Source organism: Heterocephalus glaber, unplaced genomic scaffold (assembly GCF_053883595.1).
Source record: "Heterocephalus glaber isolate CG9 unplaced genomic scaffold, H.glaber_assembly_v1.0 deba00001465, whole genome shotgun sequence".
In the NCBI taxonomy this organism is placed as follows: Eukaryota; Metazoa; Chordata; class Mammalia; order Rodentia; family Bathyergidae; genus Heterocephalus; species Heterocephalus glaber.
The window spans coordinates 1,796,648-1,812,743 of NW_028258312.1; the positions used below are offsets into that span (position 1 = coordinate 1,796,648).

Consider the following 16,096-nt stretch of genomic DNA (forward strand, 5'->3'; position numbering starts at 1 on the left):
ACTGCACCTTTCTCCAGTGTAGACAGACTACTGTTTATCTACACAAACCCTTTATGAACTTCATCCTTGGAATGGATAGGAATGACTATAACACTTTTTTCAGAGGGTTTATAAACTGAGGTAAAGTAATTCAGAACAATCCCCTTTGTCATGCAGGGCCTTAAAAGAGTTATTAATAACATAATAGGAGTCAATAGTAAGTAAAAATTATACAAAGGAGTTTATATTACATTTCCTTGACTACTCCAATCCCTGTCTAAGGAAAGGATGAAATATGCAATGCAGGGGGCACACTGCTGGTATTGCTGGAGGTATTTCAAGACCATTTTAATTTCTAAATGATATGACAAAGGTTTCAGCGATCCTACCAAAAACTACTCAACCTAACTCCAAAAAATAAACATCATTCCACCATGCTTGGAGGGCAGGGGATACTCTTAATTGAAGAACTATATTTCATCTCTTTGGGGTTTTAGCTTTTCTACCGAGGCTTCCTTCTCTTATTCTACATACACTCTCTGAGAGAACTCAGATATTCGCATTACTGTAATGACAATGGTCACTATACCATCTTCCATGCTGTGATTCATTCACATACATTCTGGTCATTCAGATATATACCATGCTCTAATTTACCTGGAATATAATTCCAATTCCTATCCATTCTTTGGATGAGATATCAATTCCTTCTGAAAGCTTCCACTGACCAAAGCCCAAGTTGAGTGCTTCTCCAGAGTGTTCCCACACAGTCCTTCTCAAGTTACACCTTATAATAATGATTTATTGCCTTTGTCTCCCATCAGATGAGAATGAAATGAGGAACTGGCAGCCAACTGGAGGCATATTTAAAAGTCACAGGACTTACTGTGTCATTCTCTTGCTTTTTTGTCACTAATGAAAAAAAGACTTTTCACCAAATACTGCTTTTATTCTCATTTTAATCTGGAGTAAGGTTGGAGAGCATAGGGCAAGAGGGTTCATGCCAATGTTTTAACCCTGAAACATTTAAAAAGGAGACGGTGAGTTTCCTTTAATTTCAAAGAAAGTCTAATTACGTACAATGACTCTATCAGCCATCAGAAAAATTAAAATTGAATTAAATTAGCATTTTATAAGACCTTAGCCAGGCACGGTGGCTCATGCCTGTAAATCCAACACTATGGGATGCAGAGGCAGGCTGCAAGTTCAAGCCCAGCCTGGGCAATTTAGCAAATTAATGAGACTGTCTCAAAATAAAAAATGGGGGATGTAGCTCAGTCCAAAGGCCATAGGTTCAATAAAACATACATACATACATACACACACACACACAAAACCCCTGAATCAGAATGGGCATCTGAAGCCTCCTCCCCAGAAAGGAATGGAGCAGCACCTTCACATCCAGGTACAAAAGGGAAATGTGGAGACTGTCAACAACACAAGAGGGGCCTTGAGTAAAGCAAAAGAACTTCAGAAAGGAAGTTATATGAAGCTAATGATGAGCTCTATTCTTCTAGGGAAGAATAGAGATTTTAAGGAGAATCTTGAGAACATTTCTGGAAAACCTATTAAAGAATCAAGGCATGCCTTTTTTTTTTTGTACTGAGGATTGAACTCGGGTCCTTGAGCTTGCGCAGCAGGCAGCGAAACCACTGAGCTAAATCCCTGGCCCAAGGCATGCCTTTTTAAAAGTAGCACTAGGGCGCAAAGACCCAAGTTTGATCCCCGGTAACAAAAAAAAAAAAAAAAGTAGCACTAGGGCCAGAGATTTAGCTCAGTGGTTTCACCACCTGCTGCGCAAGCGCAAGGACCTGAGTTCAATCCCCTGCGCCAAAAAAACCCCAAATAAATAAATATAAATAAATAAAAGTAGCACTAAAAGGGCTTGGTCTGGGCTGGGTAACACATTTTCCTGCAATATACATTTTATGAATAACATGAGAAGCAATTTGACTCTGGCTGTTGTGCTTCTGTCACAGAAGGAAGACAAACATTACCTATAAGCTAAATATTTAAACACTGGTCATTGGGAGTCTCTGGCAAAACTCAATCAATAGCTTAATCTTAGAATATAATGGTTATCTAGACAGTTGTTCCAAAATTTCTTTTAAAAAGAACCCTATCCTTAAATTATAAAAAACAAGGGCCAGGGATTTAGCTCAGTGATTCTGCCGCCTGCAGGTACAAGATCCCGAGTTAGATCCCTGGTACCCACCCCTAAAATAAAATAAAATACAAAACAGAACAGTTTCTAGTGTACCTAATGTTACATTTCATTTAAATGTTTTTTAAAAAATAAATGAGACAATCTAATATTACATAACTATCACCCTTCTTTCCCTTCTACTTCATGTCATAGCTCAGAAATGAGTGTTATAGTTTGGGCATTTTCTTACATAAAAGAGCCACCTTTATCAAAAAAAAAAAAAAGACTGGCAGAATGGGTCAAGAAGCAAGATTCAACAATATGTTGCATACAAGAAACACACTTAATTCAAAAAGAAACTCACAGACTGAAAGTTAAAGGGTGGAAAACAATACTCCATGCAACAGGAACCCGAAAAAAAGCAGGAGCAGCTATCCTCTTTGCAGATTAAGTGGATTTCAAACCAACACTGATTAAGAGAGACAAAGAAGGACACTACATTCTTGTAAAGGGAACAATCCAACAGGAAAAGATGCACCAAATGCTAGTGTGCCCAACTGTATAAAACAAATACTAATGGACATGAAAAGTCATATATGCACTAATACAATAGTAGTGGGGGACCTCAATACCCCACTGTCACCGATAGATAGATCAACTAGACAAAAAATAAGTAATGAAACACTAGATCTTAATTGAACTCTTGGGCAAATGAACTTAACAGATGTTTACAGAGTGTTCCACCCCACCAAATCAGAATACACATTCTTTTCAGATGCATATGGGTCGTTCTCCAAAGCAGACCACATACTCACTCACTGAACATGTTTAAGTAAGTGCAAAGGAAGTGAAGTTATCCCCTGTATATTATCAGACCATAATGCGATGAAATTGGAGATGAATAGCAAAAGAAACCGCAAGAATTTCATAAACACATGGAAATTGAACAACACACTTCTGAATAACCAATGGGTCATAGAGGAAATTAAAGAAGAAATCAGATAGTTCCTTCAATTAAATGACGACAATATATCATATTGGAATTTATGGGACACAATGAAAGCAGTCTTACAAGGGAAATTCATAGCAGTGAATAATATTAGGAAAACAGGGTGAGCCCAATTAAACAACCTGATGCTGAACCTCAAGCTTCTAGAAAAAGAAGAGCAGGACAAACCCAAAGCTCATACAAGGGAGGAAATTATAAAGATCAGAGCATGAATCAATGCAATGGAGACTAGGAGAATGATACAAAAAAATCAATGAAGCCAAGAGTTGGTTCTTTGAAAGAATAAACAAAATTGACAAACCCTTAGCCAATCTTATCAGAAAAAGGAAAGAAAAGGCCCAAATCCATGCAATTAGGAATGAAAAGGGTGAAATTACAACAGACCCAGCAGAAATCCAGAGGATCATCAATACCTACTTCCAGAACCTATACGCCAATAAGATGGACAACACAGAAGAAATGGACAGATTCCTAGATACATATGAATTACCAAAGTTGAATGAAGAAGACCTAAAAATTCTAAACAACTCAGCATCAATCGATGAAATGGAAAACCTAATTAAAAACTTACCAACTAAGAAAAGCCCAGGTCCTGATGGCTTCACTGCTGAATTCTACAACACATTTAGAGAGGAAATACTGCCACTACTGTTTAAACTCTTCAATAAAATTGAAAGGGAAGCAATACTCCCAAAATCATTCCTGGAAGGAAGCATCACCTTGATCCCCAAAGCAGAGAAAGACCCACCCGAAAAACAGAACTATACGCCAATCTCACTAACGAACGTAGATGCAAAAACCCTTAATAAGATAATGGCAAATAGAATGCAGAAGATCATCAAGAAGACCATACATCCTGACCAAATGGGATCATCCCAGGGATGCAAGGATGGTTCAACATATGCAAATCAATCAATGTAATACACTATATCAATAGAGCCAAGGACAAAACCCATATGATCATCTCAATAGATGCAGAAAAAGCATTCAACAAAATCCAACATGCATTTATGATTAAAAACTCTACAAAATATTGGAATAGATGGTCTCTACCTCAATCTGATAAAAGCTATCTATGAAAATCCAACAGCCAATATCATACTAAATGGTCAAAAACTGAAATCCTTCACACTAAAATCAGGAACAAGACAAGGATGTCCACTATCACCACTCCTGTTCAACATAGTTTTGGAAACAGAAGCCACAGTAATTAGACAAGAGAAAGAAATAAAAGGAATAAAGATAGGAAATGAAGTCAAATTGCCATTATTTGCAGATGACATGATACTTTATATAGAAGACCCCAAGAACTTCACCAAAAGTCTTCTAGACTTAATAACCAAATTCAGTAGAGTACTTGGATACAAGGGCAACACACAAAAATCAATAGCTTTCCTCTACATGAACAACAGACTGCCTGAGACAGAAATAGGGCAAACAATTCCTTTCACAATAGCATCCAAAAATCTGAAATACCTAGGAATCAACCTAAAAAAAGAAATCAGGGGCCGGGGATTTAGCTCAGTGGTTTCACCGCCTGCTGCACAAGCACAAGGACCCGAGTTCAATCCCCGGCACCAAAACAAACAAACAAATGAAAGAAATCAAAGACCTCTTCTCTGAAAACTATACCACTATGAAAAGAGATTGAAGATGATATCAAAAAATGGAAAGACATCCCCTGCTCCTGGGTAGGAAGGATCAACATAGTGAAAATGGCCATACTTCCAAAACTGCTATATAGATTCAATGCAATCCCAATTGAAATCCCAGTGGCATTATTTCACAGACCTTGAGAAAACAATCCAAAAATTCATTTGGAAAAAGAAGAGACCTAAAATAGCAAAAGCAATACTAGGCAATAAAGGCAAGGTAGGGGGTATCACAATCCCCAATTTGAAACCACTACAAAGCTACTGTGATAAAAACAGCATGGTACTGGCAAAGAAACAGACCTGAGGACCCATGGAACAGAATAAAAGATGCAGAAACAACTCCAGACACACTCAGCCATCTCATCTTCGACAAAGAAACCAAACACCCTCACTGGAGGAAAGATAGCCTCTTTAATAAATGATGCTGGAAAAATTGGGTTTCAACTTGCCAAAGATTAAAACTAGCCTTATATCTCTCACCATGCACTAAACTAAAATCGAAATGGATTAAAGATCTAAATATTAAAACAGAAATGCTGAATCAGCTGGAACAGAGGTTAGGTAGAACTCTTGAAGACATTGGTGTAGGAAAAGATTTCATGATCAAAACCTCAGTTGCTCGTGAACTAGCACAAACAATCAACAAGAGGGATCTCTTCTTACTAAAAAGCTTCTGCACAGCAAGAGAAACCACCAGCAGTGTGAGAAGACAACCCACAATATGGGAAAAAATCTTCACCTGCTGTTCCTCAGACAAAGGTCTACTATCCAGAATCTATAAAGAACTTAAAAAAATCAGACCTCCCAAATTTAAAGACCCAATCCAAAAATGGGCATCTGAAATAAACAGACACTTCTCAGACAAAGAAGCAGAAATAGCAAATAAACATATGAAAAAAATGTTCAACATCACTGGTCATTCGTGAGATGCAGATGAAAACAAGGCCCAGATTCCACCTCAGCCCAGAAAGAATGGCTGCTATCAAGAAATCAACCAATAACAAATGCTGGCGGGGCTATGGGGAAAAAGGAAGCCTGCTCCACTGCTGGTGGGAGTGTAGACTAGTGCAACCACCGTGGAAATCAGTATGGAGATACCTCAAAGAACTAGGACTAGAGGACCCATTTGACCCAGCTATTCCCCTGCTGGGGATCTTCCCCAAAGAATTAAAAGAATCATACCACAGTGATATATGTGCACCCATGTTCATAGCGGCACAATTTGTAATAGCTAAAACTTGGAAGCAGCCCAATTGCCCTTCAACTGGAGACTGGATAAAGAAAATGTGGGTTTTTTTATAAAATGGAGTACTACTCAGCCATAAAAAATGAGAAATTAGAGACATTTATAGCTAAATGGATGCACATTGAGGTGATACTCTTAAGTGAAATGAACAGGACACACATGTGTAAACACCAAATAGTTTCTCTAGTGTGAGAAACAAAGTGTAAATAAGGACTAAAAGGCATAACAGATAATGTGAAATAGGAAGAAAAGGGGCAAAGGGGAAGTGGGAGGGGTAGGAGTAAGGAAAGAAGGGAATGGAATTAATATGAGAAAATGGAAAAATGGAACAAAGTCTTTGTAAATAGGGAGGGATGGAGGGGTTGAAGGGAGGGCAGGGGAAGGGGGAAAAATAAGAACCAAGAGAGATTACAAAAAGGTGCAAATTTTCAATGATGAATGTCATTATATTGTACACCTAAAATGTACCAATAAAATAGTACTTTAAAAAATCATAAATAAATAAATAATTCTGCTCTCTTTGGGCCAAATTTTTGTTATTGATTTCCTTTGCACTGACAATACCATACATTTAACTCAGGGAGGGGAGGTGTCCAGTATATGTCACTGTCCCTACATCCCACAGCCTCGTAAGAAAGTTCTCAGAAAATTATATTTCAAAGCTCCAGCAACCAAAAAGAGTGCTAGCAACTAGTCAATTCAAATGCAAATTATCTCCTTTAGCCAAGTGGGTCAGAAACCCCCTTGCAATTAACAGAGATTCTTCAAATGAGCACAAATGGGTAGCTTACCTCTTAATTCTGTTGAGCAAATGGCTCTGAATGACCCACGGCAGTTTACACTGGTTGGAGGAAAGTATCTAAAATCAAAAGCTATTTAAAATGTACAAAGGGAGAGGCCAGAAAAGGCAACCCCAAACCTGGCTATGTATTTTTGGGGGTTTTTTTGGTACCAGGGATCGAACTCGGGTCCTTGTGCTTGCAAGGCAAGCAACAGAACCACTGAGCTAAATCCCTGGCCCTTGGCTATGTATTTTTGAATAAAAAAACAAAGCTTGTTATACACAAAGGAGGAAATATAAACATCAAGAAGCCAGTAGCAGAAAGAGTTCAAAAGAAAAGGACTGGCCATATAAATTTTAGTATGTGATTTAATCAAGGCTCCAAGATAGTTTCTACTACTTTTGTTTTCATGTCTGCCCTAGGAAAAAAAACATCTACTAAGTGTGGTAGCACATGCCTATAATCCCAGCACTCAGGAAGCTGAGATGGAAGGATTGCTATGAGTTCAAGACCAACCTGGACATAAAACCTAGACCTTCTATACTAAAAACTGCTACTGTATTGCTTTTTCATAAATGTGAAGACATTATCCAAGGAGCAAGACTACCAGTAACAAGGTTTATTTTAACAGGGCACCTATTTGCACCACTCTGGTGCTGGGATAGTAACAACTTTTAGAGTTAGGCACAATTAAAGAAACATTTGACTTTTCAGTATTAAGCCAATAAAAAGCTCCTTATCTATCGCAAAAGAATAGGAATTTCATGTATGTATCTGTACATCTGCTTCTCCAATTAGGGGAATAACTCTCCCTAACTGGCAATATATATTAAAAGCAAGCTCTCATGTGGAGGAATGCAGACGATGACAGGCACCCAAACCTGCTGCTTGCCTCACTAAATCTCCTTAAAACCATTTTACAGAAAGGAATGATCTCTTCCCCCTTCACGGGTATCACACATGCCTTGTGATCCGAAGATATACTGGGCCTCAGGTATTCCTACCATCAGGTATTCTTACTGCTTTCTCTTTCCCTTTATACTTCCCAGGCATTTCCTCCAGTAAAACTTGTACTTTTAAGCTCATCTTGGGGTCAGTTTTAGGAGAACTTAAAATACTCACCTGTATTACTAGAATTTCCACAGTACCTTTACATATGGTTCTAAGGAAGGAACCCTAGAGTCTTCCAGAACAACACTTTTACCCCTTTAGATAAATATTTTATGTGTAGAGAAGTAGTGGGGATTGAACTCAGGGTCCTGAACTTACTAGGCAAGTGCTCTATCACTGAACTACATGCCCAGCCCTTTTTCTTTTATTTTGAGGGATGGTCTTGCTATGCTGCCCAGGTTGGCCTCAAATTTGTAATCTCCTGCCTCACAGGCTCCCAAATTGTGGGGATTATAGGCATGCACTACCACCCCAGGCTCAAACAATGACATTTTAGACTTGTTTGGTGTAATGAAGCCCTCAGAAGCAAATAGGCCAGTATGTTCTTATTTCCCAGATACCATCAGTAGTTTTGAGATTTTTGCCCTTGGGTCTGAGGCAAGAACTACTAGGATAAGTGACAACAGTATGGGGAAACATAAGTATGTAGGAGCAAATCAGTAAAGCAAGACGAGCAAAAGCCCCTACCTTAGACAAGCATGAGAATATGACATTGACTAATGCTAGAAACATCTTTTGCATTTCGTAAAATATTAAATTGAGCTGTACATTTCTGTATGAGGCCTACTAAGTGATGACACTAACCAACACGAAGAAGCTTGAGTTAGGTCAAGCAAAAATAAGACAATGTGAAAACCCTATTTCAAAGTATGAGTGACTTTTTGTATTTATAAGAAATTCCAAAAAGGGCTAGTATGAGGTTCATCGTCAGCTCTTAAGTGTGCCAGTAGGAGCTAGCTTTTAAGTGCTTTATTATATTTAAGTGCCACAACCCCCTAAACTCAGCATCAGCTGAGGTTTTCAGTTAACGAGTAGGGGAGATGCTGAGGTAAATAAAAGGGACCATGTCAGAATATAGCCACACTACATTACTTATCTGAAATCATCTCTGCTCCACTGTTATCACTAGGGTCATATATATTTAAATGACTACTTCTACCTGCACTTTTCTCCTAGTAGGACATCCAAAAATCAACTTGGCGTTATTTTTCAATCAGCATGGTATATAAACTATTACTATAAAAAAGGACAGAGGAGGAGAAATCTTTTGAACTACAGTTCTTCTGAAATTCTCAAAAAAAAATAAAAATAAAAATGTTCTCTTTTGAGTTTTCCCCTTTCTCCACCCTTTACTCTTGGTTTAAGATGTTATGCTCATAAGGACAAAGGAGCCAAGCTTACTTGGTTTACCAGCACACCTAAACTATAATATACTTTGATTTTTACCAAGCATGACAACACAGCAAATGAGGAGCTTTTCAAACTACCAGAGCAACAGCACTACCTTGCATAAGCTGGTGTTAAATCAGCACTTCATTAATTAATTGTGCAGGCTTCTGCCCAGTTAGATGATCTCTATGTAGAATCGTCAGTCTAACACTGGCTCCCACACGCATTAAAAATCATCACTCTGCTAGCCCAACTCACTGTTCAGATGGGTCTTCTTGAATGCAGCCTTTATTACAACCTCACTGCTGCTTCCTACACTGAAGGAATACCATGTTAAGTCAGAAAATCTTCTTTCTCGATTTATTGTAATCAGGGTGTCTTGCAATGACCCTAATACTGTTAAAAAGCATGGTGCTTTTTAACAGTAAAGCTTCTGGAAAACCCAAACAAAAGACACGTCACCCGGTGACGTCAGCCTATATACAGTTCTGTGTGGTCGCAGCACATAAGCAAATCCATTCTTGTGCCGTTTCTCGGAAAGGCTTTTCAGTAAATGCACTCATGCTGCTCCAGGAGCTCTTCTCTGCAACAAGCCACCCATCTGCCATCAACAAGTTAAGACCAAGAGAAGTAACGGCTGCGGAGAGAAGAGACTGAAGCTTTGATGACCAGCAGCAGTTAGAGGAAGAGAAAATTAGTAACTTATACTGAAAACCTATTTAGGAGATCAGAGCATCACACACAAAAAAATGAAACCAATGCTTTCCAGAGGAATATCCTGAGGAAAAAACAACTCACTCTGGCGGATTCAATTTTACTAGGAAAGCTGGGGACACGGAAAACAAAACTGGTCAAAGGCTCCTGCATGTTAGAGCCTTTTACAGACTCACTGCGTTGAGTCTGACAACCTCGACTGAATGCAGCCTCCAATGTGCTCAGAAGAATGGGTAAGTCCATGCATTTACACATCTTGTACAGTCAACAAGGAGTCATGCTTTTAAAATAAGCCACTGAGTTCACATTTTATAAGGAAAATCACTGTTGTAATTTGGGTTTTAGAGGCTTAGGTAAATGCATGTATCGCTGATGATTGGGACATGTTTTATCTTCTTTTTAAATGGTTTGAGTTGTGTTCCAGTGATATCAACAAGGTTAATTTTTCTGCAGTAAATGGAAAGTAAGTTATATTGCAGTGAAATCTTTCACCATAATGTTGTTGTATTTTTTAAAAGCCTGTATGTTCTGCTGAAAAAATCCTATCTTCTTGTTTTCCTTAAATTATATTCTGCAGGCTTACATTTCAAGTGGCCATTAGGGGCCCCTATGCTGGCAGCAATATATGCAATGAGTATGGTTTTAAAAATGCTGCCTGCCCTGGGTATGGCGTGTCCACCCAAATGCCGCTGCGAGAAGCTGCTATTCTACTGCGACTCTCAGGGCTTCCACTCAGTGCCAAACGCCACAGACAAGGGCTCTCTGGGCCTGTCCCTGAGGCACAATCACATCACAGAGCTTGAAAGAGATCAATTTGCCAGCTTCAGTCAACTTACCTGGCTCCACTTAGATCACAATCAAATTTCAACTGTAAAAGAAGATGCTTTCCAAGGACTATATAAACTTAAGGAATTAATCTTAAGTTCCAACAAAATATTTTACTTGCCAAACACAACTTTTACTCAACTGATTAACCTACAAAATTTGGACCTGTCTTTTAATCAGCTGTCATCTCTGCACCCAGAACTCTTCTATGGCCTTCGGAAGCTGCAGACCTTGCATTTACGTTCCAACTCCCTGCGGACTATCCCAGTACGCCTGTTCTGGGACTGTCGTAGTCTGGAGTTTTTGGATTTGAGCACAAACCGTTTGCGAAGTTTGGCTCGCAATGGATTTGCAGGATTAATCAAACTGAAAGAGCTTCACCTAGAGCACAACCAGCTGACGAAGATTAATTTTGCTCATTTCCTCCGGCTAAGCAGTCTGCACACGCTCTTCTTACAATGGAACAAAATTAGCAACCTGACATGTGGGATGGAATGGACCTGGAGCACTTTAGAAAAGCTAGATCTTACTAGAAATGAAATCAAAGCCATCGACTTGACAGTATTTGAAACGATGCCTAATCTTAAAATACTCCTCATGGATAACAACAAGTTAAATAGTCTTGATTCCAAGATCTTAAACTCCCTGAAATCCCTCACAACCGTTGGCCTCTCTGGCAATCTGTGGGAATGCAGCCCCCGAATATGTGCTCTTGCCTCCTGGCTGGGCAGTTTCCAAGGTCGGTGGGAACATTCCATCCTATGTCACAGCCCTGACCACACCCAAGGAGAGGATATCCTAGACGCAGTCCATGGATTTCAGCTCTGCTGGAACTTATCAACCACTGTAACTGCCATGGCTACAACTTATAGAGATCCAACCACTGAATATACAAAAAGAATAAGCTCATCAAGTTACCATGTAGGAGACAAAGAAATCCCAACTACTGCAGGCATAGCAGTTACTACAGAGGAACACTTTCCTGAACCAGACAATGCCATCTTTACTCAGCGGGTAATTACAGGAACAATGGCTTTATTGTTTTCTTTCTTTTTTATTATTTTTATAGTGTTCATCTCCAGGAAGTGCTGCCCTCCTACTTTAAGAAGAATTAGGCAGTGCTCAATGATTCAGAACCACAGGCAGCTCCGATCCCAAACACGACTCCATATGTCAAACATGTCAGACCAAGGACCGTATAATGAGTATGAACCCACCCATGAAGGACCCTTCATCATCATTAATGGTTATGGACAGTGCAAGTGTCAGCAGCTGCCATACAAAGAATGTGAAGTATAATATCTACCCGTCATCAAAAATCACATCAGATAAGTAACCTCTTTTACATAGTAGGGGGCTAAATACATATCTCATTTTTACCAATGATGACATTAAGCCTAATTTTCCAAACCAAGTGGAGACTTAGTTTTTGAAGTGTTGAAGTATTTTTAATTTTTTAATGAAACCATATTCTAAGTGTTTAATGAGGCATTGCTCACATTAACTTGCACTCTTGTTGGAAAATCAAAAATGCTTCAAAATAAGACATTTCATGTATGTAATTATATACTATTGTGTGTAAACACTTACACTAAGGTCTCCATATGCTGTTATTTTCTACTGAAAATAGCTGGGAAAGAAGCTATTGAACAGAAACAAATATGGATCAATACCTGTTTGATCACTGCTCTCCATCTCATATAACACACTGGCTTGCTGCAAAGTTCTCTTGTATAATATGGTATTTACTCGAATCTATAATACTGCCAGTGTAAGAAGCAGAATTACATGTATTCTAAAGACTGGTCAATATTAAACACTCTTCCTCCAGAATTTTTGCCTGGGTTAGTAGACATTATCAAAGTCCACATCATGAAATCAGCATTCTTTATGTAACTCTAATAAGCGGAAAGACTCTTTAATATATTTAAACAATGAATCCAAGTGATTGTGTTAAAAAAAAAAAAGGTCTCATTACAATGAAATTATACTAAATAATTACACCAACTTCTTATCATACATCTCTAGTTTGACACATAATGAAAATGTTGATTTTTGTGGCATTTATACTATTATTTTAAACTAGTATTAAATTACCCTTTTACTAATTAATTTACTAACTTATATTTACATTTATATGTGGAAAAAAATTACAACTTATTTGGGAGAGAAAAGAGATACATTGAGCCAGTTTAACAATACTGACATTTTCTCTCCAGTTTGTAAACTCTCTTTCCTTGTCCCCAACCCCCGTCATGATAAATCAAAGGCTGCCTTGACAAAGGAGTTAAAACACTTTCTTCTGCCTTTTTCTGATTTTTAAATCTTTAAACTTCAAAGAGCCAAATTAAAAATAATTGGCTAGCAAAAGGCACAATCCTGATTATTGTTACAGTCAGTATAAAAGAACTATGAAAAAATCATTTTCTAAATATTATACGCTAAAATTTTGACCTTTCCATAAGGATACCCATTTTCTTTCTCATTGTGTGGTTCCTTCTAAGAGACAGAAAGAATATATTACTGAAGTGAATCTTATGGTAGAACACTCAACATGCCTATGTAGCTACACAGCAGTAAATGGAAGGCAGCACAAGGTAAAAAGATGAAAAGCAAAGAAAGATTTTGAAACCTGATTCTGGTTAGCTGAAGTTACTAAAGCAGCAAAGAACAATACACAATCTGCACCAAACAGGTCAAGGCTCTGGGAACTGTGCTGAGATGGGAAGAGGGGGAGGTTCTCCAGTGTAAATATAAACATTCCATAATAATAAATGGTAACAATGCCACATTTTCATGCAGAAAAGAACCACAAGTATTCAATTTCTTCTATTATGATTTTTGTGGAAAAACTATGACATACTTGGGACTTAGATATAAGTTACCAATTCACACAATTTTTCTATTAAGAAGGTTTTGTGTATGTGAAAAACTAAAATTAGAGCACTAACTTAATTTTAAGGAAAAAAATGGGCATTTTTGCAACTGTCATTGTATGTAAAAAGGCATAAATCCTCAGAGAGAGGGAGAGAGGAAAGAGACAGAGACAGAGACTGAGAATCTTTTCTTTAACATGCATGTCAATGTTCTATCCTTCACTGAAGGCATATTTTCTTCCCAGATTGAATTGAAAATGTTATGACTATAGTTTAACCCATAAGATTTAATTATGAATTTCTCGAATACTGAAAAGGTTACTTATATTTCAAAGATGTGTCTCAGTACAGTGAAAATATGCTCAGTTCAATTTGGTTGATCTTCAGGGGTGTCATTTCATCTGTTATAGCAGATCCTAGCTTGCCTGGGCACAGACACATTTTCTGGCACAGAGTGCAGTGCAATACTTCCCCACAGAGGGACAGGATCAGAAGCCCTTATTACAAATGAGAACTCCATGCTAAAATTTACCAACCCATTTATCAGGGTGGCCACAGCCATTTGTCAGGTTAGAAGTCTGCTGGTTCATAATACAATGGTGAGCACGTAAGATTCCACCAGCCCTGAAGGATAACAGAGGAATATTTCCATCATTTCAAACCACAACCAAAATTTTTTCAAACTGTGAGTAGGAGGGTAAGAAATATAACACAGGAATCCCTACATTAATTCTAAAGGATACATACAATTAGTAAAATGGACCATCAACTGCCAAAATCCTTAATGTATGTGGAAAAGCAAGCCATTTAGTAATTCAGGGTAACAACACTATCAAGGCCACTGAAGCATACTTTTCAGATGAAAAGTAACTGGTTTTTGTTGCCCTCCACATTTTTGATAATGCCCGCTGAGAAAAGTCAATGACAGTGCCAAACAGGTATTTTCCTTTCTCATTTAAAGCACAAATTACCCTTTTTTATTGCCTCTAGAAGGTTCCATTTAATTGTTGCCTATTTGTATTTCTGTATCAGCACAGGTTTTAAGATGAGATTGTTGGTCATCTGTGCTCTCTTTAACAACTGGCCAGGGTGGAAGAGCATCATAGAGCACTGCAGGATCCTGGTTACCATGCCAGGGCTTTTGTTTTTTGGTGTTTTATCTTCTTTGTCATCACCATCCCCATTTTCAAGGTTAGAGGAAAGTGGCTATCAAGAAGCAGAAAAAGAATTACTTTCCATGAACAAGGACAGCTAAAGAAAACTATGATATCATATCTACCTAGGAACCAAGAAATAGTGTGCAGTTGTTTCTACTCATTTCTGTAACTTGTCAGGGATTTCTCACCTTTCTGAAAAAAGAGAGTGGGCTTGTAAATTTGCAAATCCACAAACAATTCTGACTTACTACCAATATCAAAAAGCAAAGATACTAATTTTTAAGCCAAAAATCTGTTCTAACACATGTAATTTCTTAATGTGCCTTAGTTAATTTCTGTACCAATTCAGTGAATGGGATTGACTGAACTTCCCAACTCCACTAATTATTAAAATCCATCTGCTTATTCTAATGCTAGTCACCAAGAGCTAGACTCCATCTTCCCAGTAAAAATGAGCCCTATGTAACAGCACTAGGTCTGAATCCCAAAATACAGAACAGAAATATCATTTTCTTAAAGCATACTTCCTACACACAGCTATCGGGGGAAAATGCTATAAATTCCTGTTTCCTCTCTCTTTCTCTCTCCCTGAAGTATAAATAGTAAAAAAATTCTTTAAAGAATATTTCTAACAGCTGACTTACATGATCATTTTCCTAATACAGCAATACAGTGACAGACCTATCTGGAAAATCTGTTTTGGGACACACTTTTCATATCTTATTGGTTAAAGTGCTTGAGCCAGAAAAAGACAAAGAAAAAGAAGATAAGGCCACCCACACATAATTAGTAATTTTCTCTAATCTTGGGAAAATTCATAATACTCGAATAAGGCCAAAAACAAACAGAAAATGACTGCTTAACCTTTCATTCTGTTACTGCAAACATCTGGAAATGTCTGCAACTCCTTCAACTAACATTTTCTATCTTGATTTAAAAAAAATAGTCTGATATACGGAATGTTTGGTAAACCTATCAACACTTGAGACTTGAATCTCCAAGTACAGTCCAAACACATCATATTCAATCACCTTCAAGAGCCATGGAGGGGTGGGGTGGTAGGGGGTGGGAAGAAAATACTATTAAGGGGATGTCCCAGGTGGTAACATAAGTATAGTGTACAGGAAAGTTTTGTTATTAAAATTGTGTATACTGCAAAAGTGAATGTATGTCTCTTTTTTCCCCCACTCTTCCCCAATAACCCATCAATTTTGACATGTGAAGCTTAAAAAACCATTTGTGACAGACAAGAAACTTTAAATGTTTTTGTGCTGTGTTCCTCTACAATGTCAAACATGTCTGTTGAAAGAGGGCAGCTAATCACCTATCTTTATTCAGAAAGAGGCAAAATTAGGCTGAAAAAGCGT

General features: G+C 38.0%; 2 protein-coding genes across 6 annotated transcripts in view; one reads left to right on the plus strand and one right to left on the minus strand.

Annotated features, from left to right (window-relative positions):
• Positions 1-16,096, minus strand: part of Ctnna1 (catenin alpha 1) — a 383,070-nt gene that overhangs the window by 39,455 nt on the left and 327,519 nt on the right.
• Positions 9,390-15,889, plus strand: Lrrtm2 (leucine rich repeat transmembrane neuronal 2). Its single transcript, XM_004841819.4, has 2 exons — positions 9,390-10,104; positions 10,449-15,889. The coding sequence occupies exons 1-2, from the start codon at positions 10,101-10,103 to the stop codon at positions 11,993-11,995; spliced, it is 1,551 nt and encodes a 516-aa protein (XP_004841876.1). The 5' UTR covers positions 9,390-10,100; the 3' UTR covers positions 11,996-15,889.